General features: G+C 39.5%; 1 protein-coding gene across 1 annotated transcript in view; it reads left to right on the top strand.

Annotated features, from left to right (window-relative positions):
• LOC150091349 (monocarboxylate transporter 10-like) overlaps positions 1 to 18,991 on the top strand; it is a 51,452-nt gene that overhangs the window by 21,319 nt on the left and 11,142 nt on the right. The window contains exon 2 of the mRNA XM_090383342.1: positions 16,462 to 16,795. Coding sequence (XP_090239468.1) covers positions 16,462 to 16,795 — 334 coding nt within the window. The remainder of the gene's footprint in view (positions 1 to 16,461; positions 16,796 to 18,991) is intronic.

Genomic DNA, 18,991 nt, shown 5'->3' with positions numbered 1-18,991 from the left:
GCGAGCGCGTTGAGCAACCTGGTCCTGAAATGTCTTCTTTTTGTGCGCGTGTTCACCAATGTTTTTTGATTCTAAATAGTGAGACGTCACATTCCAATCCCATCTCTATGGGAAATCAATTTTTCCTTTTATGGATAAAAGAAAATGTCCCTCGATCTACCGTGTTTGTTTATGGGAGGATCAGTTATATGCGTTCTTCCCAATCTTTCTGTACCAATACCATTAAAATGTTTACTGAAATCAGCTGGTAAAACAGCCGATTTAAGTAAACATTGAACAGCACCGAGGTGTTGACTCAGGAGAATTACTTCATATATTTCAAACGTTGCTGAAGAGGTACGCCCCTTTTTGTAGTTCCACCATCTGCAGGAATTAAACGTTCGTCAATATACTAGGCATGCTTGGGGCTGAAGAGTACTGAAATTCAGGAGATTGGTTGTTGGCAGATTTGCAGAGCTCTCATAACCTAAATATTTGCGACTCAGATGCTGGCTTTACAAATTAGTCACACGCATTCATGAGTATGGCCTAATAATTTGAACCTACAAGTGGACTTGTGACTTTCTCGATAGCTAACTTACATTACGCTTCAAGATGGAGTCTGGAAAGTCGACAAACTTCTCCGTAAAAAAATGGCCAATGAAAATAACCGAATTATTTTAACTTAACAAATCTGTCTAGTTTTAGAGAGAATGGTAAATGCTCGACTACTGTGCTATTTAGAAACGAACTGCCTCCTCTTAAAGACACAATGTAGTTTCCGAAGAGATAGATCCACGTTGACTCATTCAATACGACTTTAGGCACGTTCGTGACCTTTTTTTTGCGAAGGCGTGACACTGCCTGGAGGTTTACTAAAAGATCTTTATAAACTTGGACTAAGCAGCCATCTCCCTGTGTTTATTAAAAATTTCCTTACTAATCATACGTTTCACGGATGGGTTCAACTTTCCTTTTGACGACCTTTTTACCAAGCTTAAGGAGCACCACAAGGGTCTGTGTTAAGCCATAAAGATTAACTCGATCACTGAACAATTTCAGTACCTTCGCTCAATCATGCAGTATGCGCGTAATTGCGAGACAGTTTCAGAAGCGATTAACCATCTTACCGAGTGGCCTAACGTAAATGGTTTCGGGTTCTTTTACAGAAGAAAGTCTGTGTACATTTGTGCCGTAATCCGAATCCAGAACTAAGACTGAATGGAAGTGTCAACCCGATAAAATCAAACGTTAACTTTTTAGAGCTCATCTTTAACAAGAAGTAGACTTTCCTTCGCACATTTGTCAATTAAATGCAACATGTATGCGATGGCTGAACCCTATCTACCACCAAGGCCATCCCTATTACTATTGGTGCTTTTCAGACGTACCCGATTTACAATTTTGTCCAGTTTCTTTACAAGAATAAATTTAGGCAACTAATATACAAAAAGTAAATAGCATTGTCTTCTAGATGTTTATTTTTTAAACAAGTCTGCCTTCTGTAGTCCAGTCCGAAATCCATCGCATTTATGAAAATGGCACATTCCAAGGAGGAAAAAAACAGCATCTTGAACAGATAATTAATTGAGTTTCTGCTATGTTAGAATTAAAACATGGAGAACGTATTGGCCAAGATTCGTGTTCTATGGTGCTGGAAGGAAACACGTATGAGATGTGGAATGCAACACATATATTGTAGAGCTCCAGGCTGTCATTGGAGCACGTATCATTGATACTTTCTGTACACCGACTGTGTATAACTCCCATATGGATATCTGCTTTTGTTGGTTCACAGGTCATTCAGGGATTGAGGAAAATGAGGTAGCCGACGTGAAGACAATCTGGAACAGACAGTAGATATTCTATTAAACCCGTAAATAAGCCATTAAAATCTAGTATGCGCCAGTTTATTGCATTGGTCTGAAAGTTAATCTACTGAAATGCTACACAGTTTGCTTCGTCGATCATTGGTCTAATCTTAGTTTTGGGCTGATGCAGAAAAAGTCCGTTTCATTGTATCATTTGGCATTACTAATAGCAAATCCTTCCTCATTTGGAATCCTTTGATCATGGCAAAAGTAGACCTGTATAGTATCTTCTAGGGACTTGTCCATGATGCAGGCCGAGGCAGCTTTCGCGCACATCACTTCCGAAAATCCACTCTTCTATCATTCACATATTACTAATCCTCAATCAAGATGATGATGATGATTTGGTTTTTAATGGCCCATTGGCAATTTGTGGCCATAATGTGGCAACCCTCAATCAGGACTAAGTTAACCGATCTGAGGCAGATGGAGAACGGGGTATCCACTAGTTTATTCAGTTTGTAAACATGCAAGAAACCAAAGTAGTGGATGGGCCAAACATTTCAAAGCAACCACAGAAGTTTCACAAATTTTTGTATAATGTTTGCCGTTCCTCAACAATGAGAAAGCAGAACTTCTACTGGATACCACCTCGAAATCGTAGAAGCCTAACAATTCCTGGTAACTGGAACTACAGTTCAATTAGTTCCTAAACATAGTCAAGAAAATTTCTCATGTGGTAAGTGTAGCTTCAGTTTCATATAAATGTACAAAACAGGGTAGCTTAGGAAATATATCGTACCATTGCTTGAAAATATGTCCGAATCTTTCAAATGCAAAGATGTCTTCAGTTTTTGGGAATATAATATTTGCAACTCATGGTTTTGAATATCCTAAAGACTCTGCAAAATAGTTTCAATTTTTCAATTTTCTGCCAACTTTACTTCGATATTTTCCTTAACCTTCTCGCTTACTGTAGGGATGGTGCGATCAGAAGGCAAATATACCATAAGGGCAAAAAATGGAGTAAGAAGAGTGAGGTGAGGTAGCGGAAGCAGATAAGTGAGTCGATTAGAATGACTCGGGTGTAGAGTGCGTATGATGGATGAGTAGGGGAACAAAAGAATAAGCGACGACCTGTCAAGAGGTCCAAGTAGGAGGTCGGAAGAAAACAAACAGGAATCAAGGGGAAAACAAAGCAATCGTAGACACTGGAAGGCTTAAGCATGACAGCGGAGTAAGAAAGCAGAGTCAATGAACTCACATGTTGCTGCCAGAAATATGCATTAGCGAACACTCATATTGCGTGTGATTAGCGATAGCGCGTGCTTAACCCCAGAAGCGCTTTTCTCCAGAAGTTTTTCGGAGCGAGCGTTTGCCGAACTTAGAACTTTGCCGAATGATAAATCTCGGCAGAAAAGCACACTCGTGAACAATATGGTGCGCAAGAATAATCTCATCCCACCCCTCTCTCTCTGTCTGTCGATTTTAAGGGGGAAAAAATTCCCTTCGACTTAACGACGAAAAGGAAATGACCGACGAAGTCACAGAACCAAGTACGACTCTCCCTTAACGGCGCCATGGACTCGCAGAGGCGTTAATTTGACAGAGAAAGATGTGATCTGCCGTAACTCTAAAGTAGACCCAAGTCGGCGGTGGTGGTAGACGATTTCCGAAAACCATACTCAAGTTATCACGAAGTAGCTTAGCTCAGCGGAAAATCTCTAAGACAAGATTATACAAGTCTCTCATCCGGGAAGTTGGCCGTTTCCTGCACAAGTCCCCTCCCTCACCCCCTTCGAATCGACTTGAAAACATTGTGGAGAGATAAGTCTCGCCACGCAATCGAGAGTATTTTTAGTAAACCAATGACATCAACACTTACCGCGTGCATATTTGAACCGATGGGACAACCAAGATGGCTGCAAAAGGGAAGCGCGTTCGTCTGCTTTCTACGTCATCGCGATGATTAATAGGGTTTCGTAATATCCGTGGTACAGACCAGGACGCGACTCTTTTCTTTTAAAAGTGGTCTCTCCAAGGATTCGTTTGGATTCGAAGAGGATGAAATTATTTAAGAAATTATCGCGGTGTGTAGAAATGAAAACCGCGATGGGGAAATAAAGGTTAAAAAAGGAGACGGGTAGTAGGAAGCGTAACTCTACTAAGGTAAACAATTATCCAGCGAGAGAACTACTAGGGATACGCCATTACGCTCACTAAATAGCGTATAATGTTTTTGCTGGTGCAGAAGGTGACAGCGTACTGAGAGTTATAAACTCGATCCACGCGCGCGTTTACATATTTATGGACAAGATAGCGTCACATCACTACATCCCCGCAGCTATGTCCGCAGAATACCTTTCACTTATCCCCACCCGTCCGTCGCTGCAACAGAAATGACTCGCATATCGGTGGAAACTTCCCTGCAGGTGTCGCTTTAATAATGCCTTGCCCACGATTTATGGGCTGTTAAAAGACGAACAGATAGGCGACAAAAGTTAGCGATGTTTACTACGGAATGGGAGAGTGGGAATGGGCCGATGTTCAAGGAGATTGGTATTGCGGGTCACTTAAAAGCGGAGAGCGCCAATCTTTATGGGTCCCAGCAGCTGAAATGCGTGGAGTGTATAAATTGAGCAGAAGAGCGCATCTCTGTGTCTTTGTAATCGGTGTAATAAGGAACGGGGTAATTTATCGGACCCTCCTTAGGGGTGATTTTTCATTGAAATTGCTCAACCCATCTGCGAAATATCAGTCATCGGTGTACACAACCTTAGGCGAGAATGCGCTGAAATAGAACTGATGCAGAGTTAACTGTCAGATATATTCCGAAATTGATCTTTGTTGAGGTTGTTTGCATCCTACAATACAGCCAATGCTTGTTGGTATATAAAAAACAAAAAATGCCCGGATGTGTCCAAAAAAAAGAGTCATTTATCTGAAGGGGTTGTAAAGTGTGCTTCCAGAGATGGACATGGGCGAAGGGAGAAGACTATTTAGGCATCCCATTTCGTAAAAGGACCGCTTCCGTCTTAGGGGCACCAACTTGTCTCTTGCTTCATAACTCACTTGACAGTAACGGTAGCTTAATCTTGCGCGTGAGACCAGGCGTGGGGGAGAATGTTGTCGAAGCCAGCGACACGTGTGAGGCAAAGGAAATGTTGTTTGGCGTCGCTATTTTAATGAGCCCATGATTCTTCTCTGGGGTGTTTATTTTCCTCGCGAGATCCTCTTCTCCTTCCCTCTTGGCAAGTCGTCCATTATTTTAGGTGTCGTTTCCGTGCTTTTACGTTTTATTTCGACACTTGGCGAGACTGACAGCGGATTGGCAATTATGCGCAAGATTAGAGGGAATCATCTCCCAGCTCTACGCTTTGACTTATGGCACATGCGCGCTGATCAGCAGGAAGTTGTCAACGCGGACCTATTCTCTCGGGGTTCGTTACCACTTGGATGTCCAGTTACAACTGGTTTCGGGTGTCTTACGGCCTCAACGGCTTGCATTCAAGCATTCTATTACCGTCACTTACCAGAGAAATTCTCTGCAATGCTCTAACTCAAGAATGCTTCTCGTATTTCTTGTTGCTGGAAGCACTTCCGTGGACGAATGATTTGTGCTGAGATTAGCGTAGATCTTGTTCTCTTTAGGCTACAGAGTTTTCTCTTCGAGCAGACAACTGTATTTATAATCAGGCAGAAATATAACTTCCAATGAAGATGCGCTTATTCATAGATGAGGACGTAATATCAACATAGGCCTTTTGGGAGGACGCAAAATTATCGCAGCTTGTAAGATATTTGTTAAGAAATGAAAAATCTAAGTTCTTTTTGTTGTTCTACACTGAAGAGTGAAGTTAATTTATCAATGACAGGTTGACAAGAATGCTTTTAAAGAATTCAAGTGTCCCGAGTAGCCTCGGGCACATTTTAAGATTTAAAATGGAGCTTGTAAACGTTCTTTGATGTAATCGCAGCAGATACCAAGAGATGTGGACCCATTTATGGGAAAATGGGAATTTAAATCACGCGATTCATTCCATTAGACATTATTGTAACGTCAGATACCAAAGGCCCAGAATTATTTCTGAATTTAAATGTGTACTTTGAAAGGACGCTAGTTAGGAAAACATGGGGTTAGGCAGGTGGATTAGGGTCCAAGATTATCTGATATTCTAGCTCAATAGGTAGTGAACAGTTGTTTTGGGTCACTACGTAGTCCTTGCGCCAGAAATTTCCATACCTACAATAACCAGACACGGCCACTTGATCTAAATTTCTTTCGGTTGTCTCTTTAACGTTGGAATCATGATTTAATCCCCAATGATTCAGATGAGATGCCCATCTCATTATTAAATACATCCTTGCGGTTAAACTCATTTAAAAGAACTTGGAGGTCATTCTGAAATTACGTACGGGACACGTGAGCAGGAAAATTGTTACGGGGCGTTACTTACAGGAAGGGGCGGTCGCGCAAATGTTACTTAACAAGTTTTTTCATAAAGAAATGTGACAAACTGGAGTATTTCCTTAAGTAATAACTGGGAGGCGGCGTCAAGTCTGTTGAAAAATTTTAAAATTCGTTTACTTGATGAGTTGTCCTTTATCAAAATGGCACGCGGCTTTTAAATTATTAACCAAGGGGCGCCCTTATAATAGCTATCTGGCCAGGACAGCTTCAGAAATATAACTACATGTAATACAATGGTCACTGAAACCATTGAGTTGTTGGATCATCAAATAATGATTCTGGATGCGATGATGAGAGTAGAATAACCACGACGCTTGTTGCTGTGGGATAGGGATAAAGACCCTGTTTGATATTATATCAAACGATTCCTGTTAGATATTATATTCTGTGTGCCTTGATGTTGACGAATTTAGTTGGACCTACGTGGAGGGAGTTAAACAGATAATTGTATGATTAGGGAGCATGCTGTTAAGAATGGACACGTTATGGGATTCAAGGGCAGGTTGTTGTCCTGGTTCTTACATCCTCTTGAAGTAGTTGTAGCCCCAGTTAATACCGGGAGAGCCATTTTGTTTCGACATTAGTTTTGCCTCGCCTGTGATGATCATTCGTAAAGAGTCCAGTTTATTGCTTATGTTACGAAACTTCTGGTAGACAACTATATGATGAAGACTGGATAGAGGATATCAGTGTACTACTTGTTAGCTGTCTGGGGGCTCCAGAATGCTGTTCTGTCCCAGAGAGATTTTACCAAGTTTATCATTGTTATATTATCTCAATGGCATGGTTTTATTCAAAGATTTTATCGAGCGTGTATCTAGTCACATCGTTCATACAAAGTTTTTCGCAATTGTTTGCGAAAAGCGATGTTGTATATTTAATGAAATCTATCATTAGTGTCTATAACTGTTTCAGATCCAGGAACCTCATGGGAGGGTTTCTGGATTGGTTCTGTCTGATCGTTAGATCATTCTTGTCCAGAGGCCTAGCACGAAATGCTCAGAGGTGGTTAAAGAGTCATGCAGTTGAGTTTATAAGGTCTACATATCTGCAACTTGAGCACATGTTACACGTTTACAACCTGGAGATGGATATCCATGGTGTAACAGATTGGTCTCTTTCTCAACCAGGCCCTAGTCGTTCTGTTCAAGTACGCCTAATCGCAAACTCGCATTAGTATAACAAGTTATGCGAGAGTAAAAGCTAGAAAATCACAAAAGATATGCAAATAGTTGTCCCTGTTGTTATCAGGACAGTTATAACGCTACGGCTCCCGCCAAAGCCTATATAATAGAACAAAGAATGAAGAAAAGAAAAGTTTCTTGCTCAATTCAATCTTTGATGTCGAAGTGTAAGATGTAAATCTTACCTAAGAATTGTAGGATACATAAATTGCGGAGTGTTTTTCTAAGTATGGGGTGAGAATGTTAATTAAAGTAGTGATTATAATGGAATCGGAAATAAGAACGCCCTAAGGGGGGATTGAAGCGTGACCCCATCGAAGGCAGATTAGCGGGACGCGTTGATGTAGGGGGCTGTTCTTTGGGGAAAGCGTACTGGATGAAAAAAGTACAGAAACAGTGTTCCTGGAGAATGAGATTATTGCCAAGGGGGACGAAGAGTTATGGATATTAAGGAAACAGCCAAAAATAGGGTACTATAAGTGAATAGAGTGAAAACCATGGGTTGAGTGCACCTGTTCGAATTACAAGGATGATAGGTGCTATAAACATGACTAGTGGAAGTAAGAATTAGTGGAGGCGATGGCAAGGAAGGTTCTGGAAACTAGAGAAAAATATACTGTCCTCATCCAGTGAGGACGGGGGGGGGGAGTCCTGAAAAAGTAGAAAGCCAGCAACCGAATGAGAGGGAGGACGAGTGATTGGTCAGAAAGTGAAGTTAGAGAAACAAAGGTGCGCAGTCGGTAAGGTAAGGAAAGAAGTCATGAAAGTGGGGTTAGTTCAAGAAAAGGATGAGAGTAGAAATTCAGCAGCGGAAGCAGAGTAAGGAATCGAATTAAGAATAGAAGAACGCAATGGAGAGACCGACCAATTCTACTCAAGCAATGAATAGTGACAGTCCGGTAATTCTAAACAACCACTTGGAAGATTGCAGGACACAGAACCCCGAAGGAGGAAGCCCATTGAAGTAAAGGAAAGAGAATGTAAGTTTTTTTGTTGATTATAAAAGGAAAGAATTAAAGAGTGGGAAAACTTGATGAGTCGTCCGTACCTGAAATTTATATTGGACGAATAATAAGTAAACATAACCAGTAGATTTTAAAAACAAAGGAACGCTCTTGCTAAATTAATAATAATGAGAGAAGTTAAAGGCTCAATAAGCCCTACTACATGAGAGTATAATAATACGTATGAGCACTTTAGGCACTTAACATAAATACAAGAGATGGAGGAGGATTGTAATTCCTGGCTATAGGCTGTATTGTAGATCTCGAAGGATATAAATATATAGGAATCTTGATTATTAATTACCTGTGTAAAAAGGTTAAAGGAGAGGTATAAGAAATTGAAGCCATATCTTTTATCCTACAGCAGCCATGTGTACATACTGTATATAAATTTTAATTATACTTTAATATGTACAAGAATGTCAATTAGATTTTGTATTATATGAAATTCCTTAGAAGCGAAAATTAAATCTGTATTTTTGTTTATCTTGCCCAAAATACTCAACGAATCTTGGATGGGTAAGTAAGCAAGAAAGCCTCAGAACTGAGATCTCCTGATCTAAGTACGCAGTCAGGTGCTAGTGGGCTTTGGGAGGTTGAGGCGCCAGCTGGATATACAATGCAAATATGTGTATGTAACAGCTATCTATAGGGTCCAAAAGAAAACTTGGTGTATTAACTAGGCCCAAAATTAAGTTTATTAAAGCTCCTCATATAAATAATAAACCAAAATAGAAGCTTTAACAGACCGGACGCGTTGCTGATGAAAATCGGAAAAGCCGACCCCTGGATACGGGTAGAAACCATTGAGGATTCCACCCATATCTAGGGATGGCTTTTTCGATTGTCAAAGATTATTCGAGGTTAGCCAATGCAGGAAGGTTGCAGCTGATGACGATATAGTCATTTATTGACTATTGTCTGCCAAGAACGGTAAAATAATTAAGCTGAGGTTCAGTTGGGCAGGAAATTGATCAATCTAGACTGCATGCAGCGTTTGATTGCCGCTGATTTCTCTGAATATGGTCCTGACCTGCGAGTGTGCAGCCAAGTCACTAATGTTTCCATCGACCTACAGGTTCTAAAAGGAGAATGCTTAAATCTTCTAGAAAGCGCTGGGGACCACCACCATCCGGATCTTTAATTATGTGTTTTAGAAGCTGCAGTGACTGCAACAAAACTTATCCACTGAGAAATTAGAGCAGTAGCCAAATCAATCGTGGGATGATTGAAGCAGCTTAATTGCCTTGTTAGTATCTAATGATTTGTACATGCGGGTCTCACTCTTCTAATAAATGTGAAAAAGTTACAGTTAGATGCTGGAAGGCTGAACTTTTTCAACGACTCTCTTATTTCCCAGAAGAAAAGTAATGTTGATTTATAGTGCAAGACCATGGACAACTCATGGCTAGAACCAATGCCTTGCAATTAAATGAACAAAATAGCTCAACGTCTTTCATCTATCTATTTATGTCTATAAACACAGGACACTCATCATAAAGGTACAAGCGACCAAGCTTCACCAGGTGTTCTTGTGTGAATATCCTTTGAGGTAAATGTAATTGTAATCGAACACCTAAATAAGAAACAGAAGATAACATAAACGTTGAGAGATGTCGCCTGCAATTAACCCCTTCCTTGTTGCTCACTTTTCTGCCACTGGAACTAAGTGGAGTCCTATTCCACAAACAGACGCCTGATAACTTAGATTGCCTTGGCGCTGCTCTCTCTCATTGAGAATGTAGACTATTCGTGATTAGAAAGTTGAACTTCGTTTACAAAACGAAAATCTTTAGATTTATTGTTAAAAGCAGACTTGGCCTGATGCGCATGACAGTTGTGACAGTATTCATCTAAAAGACTCTTTCCTTTTTATTTTATTACTGAAGTTTTCCACGCGATATCATAAACAATGTAGAGTGTTTCTGTCGTTTGTCTCATTTTCTATTGCATTGTTAATGCTAACAAAAGTTCATTGTTTCCACTTTCCATTACTAATAATCCTGCACGAGATATCAGCTATTATCATCCTCGTATTGTTGCCGATTCTATTTGAACAAATGAACTCCAATTTGTACTATTTGGCTAGAATTTTCTCTTAAATTTTGCGAATAAGATAAAAGAGCGAAAATATGAATTTCTGACCACCCGTTAACTTATCTACAAAAGCATCAGAAAGCAATCCAAGAAGCGAACCATTACTCACCCGTATAATTTGTCATAATAAGCCAGTGACGTGTAAAATGGCTACCTTATACCACAGCTTATCATTGTCTTTACTTTCCACACATTAAACAGCAATGATTAATGGACTTAAGGTACGAAAGGTAGTTGAGGATGGATCATTTGCACACCGGATTGGTGTTGCCTAATAGTACTTAATTGGAGACTGTATTCCGGTCTCACACGGCAGGTGCAATCCTTATCTGTCCATTGGGAGGGTTGGTAGCATCACATGGCATGCACCGAGAAACCAAAATTCGTCTGTAATTACTAGTATCTAAAGAGCACTAAATAGGAAGGGTACATCTGCCTATGTTTTGATTGCAAAGTGTGGGCTTTTTTTGATGATGCGGTTGCTACTGTGTTATTTATTAAATTCTTGAGATTGGTTGCGCTGCCAGGAGATATGAATTTAAAAAAAAAATTTAATGTACCCAGTGAATTACATTTCAGGCTGGTTTGCAATTTATAACAATAAAAAGAAAAGACTTTTATGCGCCCATGGGAAAAAAAATCGTAATTCATTCTGCAACCATCATATGCAGTTCTTCAGCTGACAATATGATATATGGATAGCCTATGTGACTGGTATTAAATATACAATAATTGCCGAATTTCTATTGATCCGATTTTAATCAAACTTAGGAAGTGTCGACAAGTCTTCCAAAAAGATCCAAAATCTAAAACTTCATGAAAATTCATCCATTGGAAGTCGTGTTATTACATGGGGATGAACAGCCAGACATAGAAACAATAATTGTTTGGGTTTCTTTGATCCAATTTTAATGGAATTTGGGATGGCTCTACAATTCTCTCAAATATAAAATTTCGTAAAAATCCTTCCACTGGGAGTTGATTTGTTACATGCGGACGGACGGACGGACTTGTGCATTATATGCTAACACGCCTACTGGATGAAGATCTCAATAATTAGTTTTGTTTGTATTATAGTAATTACAAGACCTAGGTTCGATACGTTAATGCAAAGCTTTTAAGAGTTTTCTTTATTTGGATACTGGACAATCTCACGAATTTAACCTATTCGGGAGAATCATATCCAGACATAAGTGACCTATGTTTGTGCGCATGCGTAATTCGTCATATTCCCCTATCCCCCAATTTTTTTTTTCAAGAAATCATACTTAACAATAAAATGTTGCCATTTTAGAAAGAACAGCATCATTATCAACTCCTATCTCCTCAAATGAGAATCAATTTAAGAATCAACCGTTACAAAAACCCCATAACCGGAAGTCGTAGCTATTCACTTCCTCAGGAACTTGGATTTATTTCGCTTACAAAATTAGACTGTAAAATAAACCACCCCGTTTCCCCATTCGAGATAGATTTCACGTTAAATAGGCTATAAATTTCCACAAGCTACAAACACATAAGCTTATCATTAGCGGCCCACTACACGTAGCTTATGCTGTTAAGCCAAAAGACAGACATAAAATCTTTTCACTTATCGAACGCAGCAGACGTACTTGTTTCTATTAGCGGGAATGCGATTTGAAAGGCCGTAAGCCCCAGCACAAAATCGCTCCATGTTCCGAGAAGCATCTCGTAAGCTACTGGAATGATCCATCCTTGTATAAAGTGTCATAAAGTATTAGCATATTCGCGGTATTGCATGCCAAGTGGACACTTTGGCGAGAGCGTAAATATCCCATTAGAATGGTTGGTGGCAATTCGAGCGAATCTTGTTGAGTAGCTTCGTTTAAAAGAAGTCTTCGAGGCTGTTTTTCTACCCACTCGACTCATTGAATTATTCAACGCCATGGGTTATTACTGTCTGAAAACGAATGCCTTATTGATGATAAATATGAGCGCCCCCCCCCTTCCCTGTACTAAAGAACTCTGCCTTATTTCTCTTTTCGGAACCTGTTAGTGACCGCAATTAGAGTACAAAAATGTCTTTGGGTAGTACAAATGGGTTATGTTAGGAGGTGGAAGAACTCAGCGGGAAAGAAAGATAGGATGATTTATGGCTATCCGCCAGCCAGGTTTTTTTACTTTTTTGTGAAATCTTTCTATTGAAACAAACTGCTAAGGAGTTTCCTTTTGTGGCTTTTTGAATACTTGGGAATTTTGTTCCCAGTAGATGCGATTACCTTAATTTAACTTGATGTCTTGTCTTTCTAGGGTTGCTTCCTTTTGATCTGGTGGTTTGAGGGATTTTAGTGACCTTTAATAAATCAATTATAATTGATTGTTTTTACACCGAGTCTGTTAAGTTTCCTGGATGAAAAACCATCATCAATATACTAATTCTAATAATTGCTGGATTTCTATTAGTACAATTTTACATGGCTAGGCAAATCTTTCCAAAAGGCATGAATATAAAATTTCATGGAAATCCGTCCATTCAGAATCGAGTTGTTACATGCGGACGGACATTGCGAAGAAAATAGGCGCATTATTCTTGTAGGCTAAAGCGCCTGAAAAGACAATCGATACACATGTGAAGAAAGCTTAGAAGGTGAAGACTGCAAGTCTAAGGGTGAGCTAATTGAGGCGAATAAGGAAGGTTGCTCTCCCTCCTACGTGAGACACGAACCAGGGGGCACAAATATAAAATCGGATTTCATAAAGTTCAACTAGGGGCAGCGGGTTGTCGAACACTGGAATACGTTGTCTCTCAAAGTGGCAGAGGTACTGAATCTGGCTAAGTTCGAAGCGAAATTGGAACCTTCTGGAAATGGGAAAAATTGCATGAATATTTTGTTTCATTCATAAAATGTTCGCACGTGGCCTATTGAGGGGTAGCTACGTTTCTTCGTTCCGTCTCTGAATAAACTGCAACGGCTTAGGCGAACACAGATGGAAAATACTTTGCTTGGCAGTAGTAGTCGCATACAAGTACTTTCAGAACCCAAAAGACCAGACCTGAAGACAATTCATTTTGGATATTGGGAAGAGTTAAAAATTTTATCCTTTTCTTACCAATAACGTAATTAAAACAATATTCACATAGCAAAAAGTGTGAATTAATTGGTGTTGTAGAGTTTTAGGAGCATTAGTGACTAAGGCCATATTGGTCTGTGTGTTCTGGATGAAAAACCGAGGTTCCGGCAGAAACAACCATATTACCCTAGCCTGAGACTGGCTAACTCAGCCACGTTGTGAAAAGCCCATAAAAATTCCTCGAACCCAGGTCTTTTCCATCCGATGTGGGGAGGACAGCGAGCCTACCAATTGTGCTACACACGAGGGCGTGAATTAAATTTGTTCCTATTGGTCCTGGACTATTTGGAGCAATTCTTTTCCGGTTGAACTTTGAGTTCGAACCAACAGTGCAGAACTCCAAAACATTTCTCTATTCTTATTAAGAAAAACTAGCGACAGCCTTAAGGTAAGATGGGAATTGACTAACTGCCATGGCAATCACGCAGTATATAGCGGATCGATTATTTTTGTAAATAAGACGATACTTTGAATAATGGCGTTACCATTCAGCTGTTTTCTCTTTGTGAGATATTCCTTAATCACTTAACGTTTATTGGATCATCATCGTTAGAAAATACTGAAAAATATCTACAATTTGTTTTTAACCTTCTTCGTATCAAAAACATTCCACCGCTATCTCAATGAATCTTCTATTTGACCATTAGCTTTATTGTTAAGGATGAATACTTGGACAGTATTATGATAAAAAGAAACTGGAATATTAATTCTCCTTTTGACAGAACTCTGTTTAGCTTTCCGAATCTTTTATCTATCAATAACCCACGCACTTTCCTCGACCCATTAATACCTCGATCCATCCTTCGCAGACGCTCTTTGAAGAGAAATGAAAGTATCGACATCACGGTTCAGCGAGCCCCTGAGATTTAAAGACCCTTCGTGTTGGTAAACATATTGTTATGCGTATAAATGCGAAGAACAACAAAGAAGTCCACTTTGCTCGCTCGATGATATAAATGTCTGCAACATCCATATTAATCTCTACAACCACGATATGTCATCCGTTTTCGCAACTGAATTTACGATGGTGATAAAACACGGACAACAAAGGAAGCGTTTCTTCTTAATTGCGATAGCGAAGGAAGAACTAAGAAAAATTTCTTATAGGAAATCTCATGAAGTTTCCAAGAACACCCCATTATTAAGATATCTCTCTCTCGCAGTCAGCATGACCCGTACTAGCGGGGTGCATTAAGCTACTGACACTATTAAATGGATGAGGCACGAAGAATTCAAGAAGTCCACCATCTGCGGTGCACCAAGCCCTAGGCCGCGCACACAATTACTCATTGTGCACTGATCATGATTCTCGATAATAATGATTCTGACGTAATGACCACGACTTCATTCAAATTCCCACTACGGGGTAGGACTGTTCCATCTCCCCCCTTCGGCTGCTGATGTCTTAATGAGTGATTATCTTCCCTTGGGAGATGACAGAACATTAGTCTTACCTGTCCATAAGATAATCATTATATTAATACGATGGCCAATGCGAGCTTAACCCTTATTATCGAGGCGTACATTTTTCTTAAGATCAGCTGAGGAACACTTAAGAAAACGCATACAGTAATGTTTAGATATTCACCTGAGAATTTGTACTTTTAGCTCATTATTACGTCATCAAAGTTTTGCGTCTAAGTTTGATTATATTAATTTATACAGGGTGGTTATAAAGTCATATCCTACTTTTAAAAATGGCTTCTGCATTATAGGTAGAATTTTTAAACAATAAAAATTATTTTTCGAACTTTGACCACCAGGAGACTCCCTGAGTGATTAATTTAAAAATATAGCCCAATCTCCAAGTGTCCACCATTATTTTCTAATCAGGAATCGTGTTCTCGGCCGTTACCTTCAAAAGTTTTGATGGAATGATCACTACCTCCGATAGATTGCCCCATGATCAAACGCCTGTTGGAGTTAGGTTGGAGGATGTGGAAGATGGTGAATGATAATACGCCGTTCTACAAACCTTACTCGAATCAGCTGTTTGGCATTTTTGTCAATATGGGGTGTAGTCCCCATCCTACAAAAAATTATCCTTCCATGTAAATCATGTTCATCAATCTGGATAATTTTGATTCCCAATAGGCCTAAGACATCGTGTGCCATCGGATGTGTAACAAAATTACACGTTATTGGTCCCTTTCCTTTTCAAAGAAAAAGGAGGCAAATAATAGCTATGGAATGATTCCTCAACATGAACACGAGGGATTTGTATACTCGTTCAGCCATTTGTGCCTACCATAGGTCCATCAAGGAGAAAGTGCGCCTAGCCCGTCCATAGGATGTTAAATAACCATTCTGAATCCTCCTGTTGCGCAAAATCCCGAATTATCATTGGAATCACGACGGCTTTGACAATCTTGAAGCTCCAATTGATTCAAATATTTGATTTTACGGGGAAGCAGGTTGAGGCCTACCTTCATGTGCCATGCTCCAGGAAATACCAGTCACGCGAGATGTGAGCACTAGGAATCTCAATGAATTTGATCGATTTTACCTCATTGCTTCTTCTGATGCTGATGGACAACAGTAGCCCTCTTCTAAACACATTACAATATTTAATACGGTTCTTCTAGAACAAGAACACTTTCAGACAATTTTCTGTCTTTGATAGAAAGATGCAACTATCGCCATTCTTGTAATAAAGTTTTAATTAAAGTGCTTTATCTTTACATCGAAGAATCGCTTATCCCCTGGTAGTCAAATTTCGAAATATTTTATTATTTAAAAAATCCGGATACAAGTGATGATTGGATGGACCAACGTTCCACTTGAAGACACTTTTCCAATTCTTTTTGTTTTTCTCTTTGTAGTATGTCTCGGTGCTCTCTCCACTACTGCCGCCTTGTTCCTCTCGCCAGTCATCGTGTCAATATGTCGAAGAAGGAGCACTCGTCTTTTAGCCGTCCTAGGAGGTCTTGTCACAGCATTAGGGTGCCTTTTCACATCATTCGCGTCTCAGTTCCACCAGCTCTACTTAAGCTACGGGGTGTTCGTTGGCTGCGGTGTTGGACTGACTCGCGATACTTCGTTCATCATGGTGGGCCAGTACTTCAAGAAGAAGCGGGAGTTGGTCGAAATTATTGTTTTGGCAGGAACTGGAATAGGAATGTCTGTGATGCCTCTTATCACCACCCAAAGTATCAGGTACGTATTTACAACTACTCTCCCGGGAGGGAAAGCTTTAGGATTTTTCCGATAATTGCTCACCACACAATAAGAATTTATTGTGTGGTAAGTTGTAATCTTCTGTTTATTATTTTGTTCAAAGGATAGCTTAATAAATCCAGAGTAATTCAGGAATTTTTACGTTTATTTAGCATCGAATTTCATACCCAAAAAAACTAATCGCATAACGTGTTGATCCTTTACAAATTATCCACGAAGACGTGATCAAATAATCCTGATTTCGCAGAATATAATTTTTGTTTCCGACTATCAGTCCCCTCGTGAAATCCATTAAGTCAAGTATGAGTTACGAACTAAAATAAGGAATTTCAACGTCCCAGCTTGTGGATACCACACCCTATCGTTTCACTTCGGTGCATGAATACATGCATTATCCTCCTGCAACTCTGCACTTTATTACAAACTGTAATTAAGCTTAAAATCTCCCGAAGCATTTCTCCATCAGTGGGCGGGATACTACAACCTCCATCTCAATTTTTGGGCCGAGTTTAAGACATTGACTGACATTCTTGGACCAGTTGCAGCATTTGGATGACAGAGGAAAATACTTTAAACGTATCTTAAGATTCTGTTTGGGAACAGTACATGTTTTTTAGCTTTTAATATTTCAAATAGGGGAAACAGTTTTAGTTAAAAGCACGTGATACGTAAGACAAAGGCGCCTGTAGGTAATAAAACGCCCAGTTCCACTCAGCTAATGACCAACGCAATTTGACACCATTGTATAAGCATCCATAATAACGAGCGAACCGTTAAAGGCCAGTCAAAACGAGGGTTGTACAAAGATGACATGAAACCCGCTGGATATCGTGTTCTCCTTTATTATTTCAAGCGCCAGAATTAGAAGAGCGTTGTGTATCCTGTAGACTGGATTGAGTAATCGATTATTCAGACACGTTCGTGCTTTATGCAATAGTCGAAGTCATGGATCTCGTCAGATTATAATTTAATTACTGGTTATAATTAGCGCGTTTCAGGAACCACCTTTCATGTATGCATATGCGTGTGACGAAGCCATCAATAATTTTTATTTTTCCTCGTTCCTGCCTTGTATTTAAGCACAGCAAAGTCCAAGTCGTGATGCAATCTAATCAGAAATTACAGTTACCACAGTACAGGTTGATTGCATTAATTGGTCACGACTTCCAGGGTGTCCGGTCGTTACTTTTAGCTAATTGCATTTCATTATAAAAGAACAGAACGTATTAATTCTCTCGGGAACTAACTGTAACCCCCCCTGGACAACAACGGACCAAGCCCAAATAATTTTAAAATGACATCACGTAGGTACAGATATAAGATTTTCCTTTTTCACCAATAAATAATTCCCCTCTCCTGAATATTGACACTTCTTCTCTATCAAGCTCTTCAATAATTATTGTATTAATCCGAAACCGAATCTTAACCTATCAGTTACAGTTCGTTTTAAGTGCAATACTACTCAGTTTCGATCAACCATGTATGGGGTAACTATCCTTAACCTTGTCTCGGAGAAGTGTTTTATAAATTATGCTTTAAAGAACAAGACAGAGTTCTTTATTGATTCAAATACCACCGCAGACATCTACCGTTTCACAGAGAACCCCCAAGTGGAAGCCATCTACAAAGCAAACACAGTGCTCTCAAACATTTATCCTTGTAATGGTTTTGGAAAGAATTTGAACATCAGAAAACAGTTTGCCTTTCAAAGACATCGCTACTCTCTTCTCCAGAACAAACCACTCGAAAATGACAAGGGAGAGCTTCATTATCAGTCCGCCTACCCGCTGGCTTCTCATCTTACAAGGCTGGCTGATTGCTTGCCAATCACTTGAACGTGATCGTAATGCTGTGGAGGAGCATGTGGTATAGAGCAGACATTTTAGATGCTTCTGGGGGCATTTTCTTTTATCACTTATCGTAGGCATTCTATTGATAAAATCGGCCTCCTTCAGATCACAATTCTTTAATCAAGTTAATGACGTCTTAAAAATATTCTATATAAAATTAAGGAAATAAATTTTCTTTTCTTGTAGAATATCATGCATATATTTAAAATAAAAATTTGTAAATTGTTTCATACTCATCCAGTGTTTCTAAATTATACCCATATCTTATTGTTCAAAACCTATTAGGATTTCCACAAATTTTCCCAACTTTCATTATTTATTTTTT

Source organism: Mastigoproctus giganteus, chromosome 1 (assembly GCF_048544385.1).
Source record: "Mastigoproctus giganteus isolate SK-2022 chromosome 1, ASM4854438v1, whole genome shotgun sequence".
Taxonomy (NCBI): domain Eukaryota; kingdom Metazoa; phylum Arthropoda; class Arachnida; order Uropygi; family Thelyphonidae; genus Mastigoproctus; species Mastigoproctus giganteus.
The sequence above is the reverse complement of the archived record's forward strand: the minus strand, read 5'-3'. Positions and strand labels throughout refer to the sequence as shown.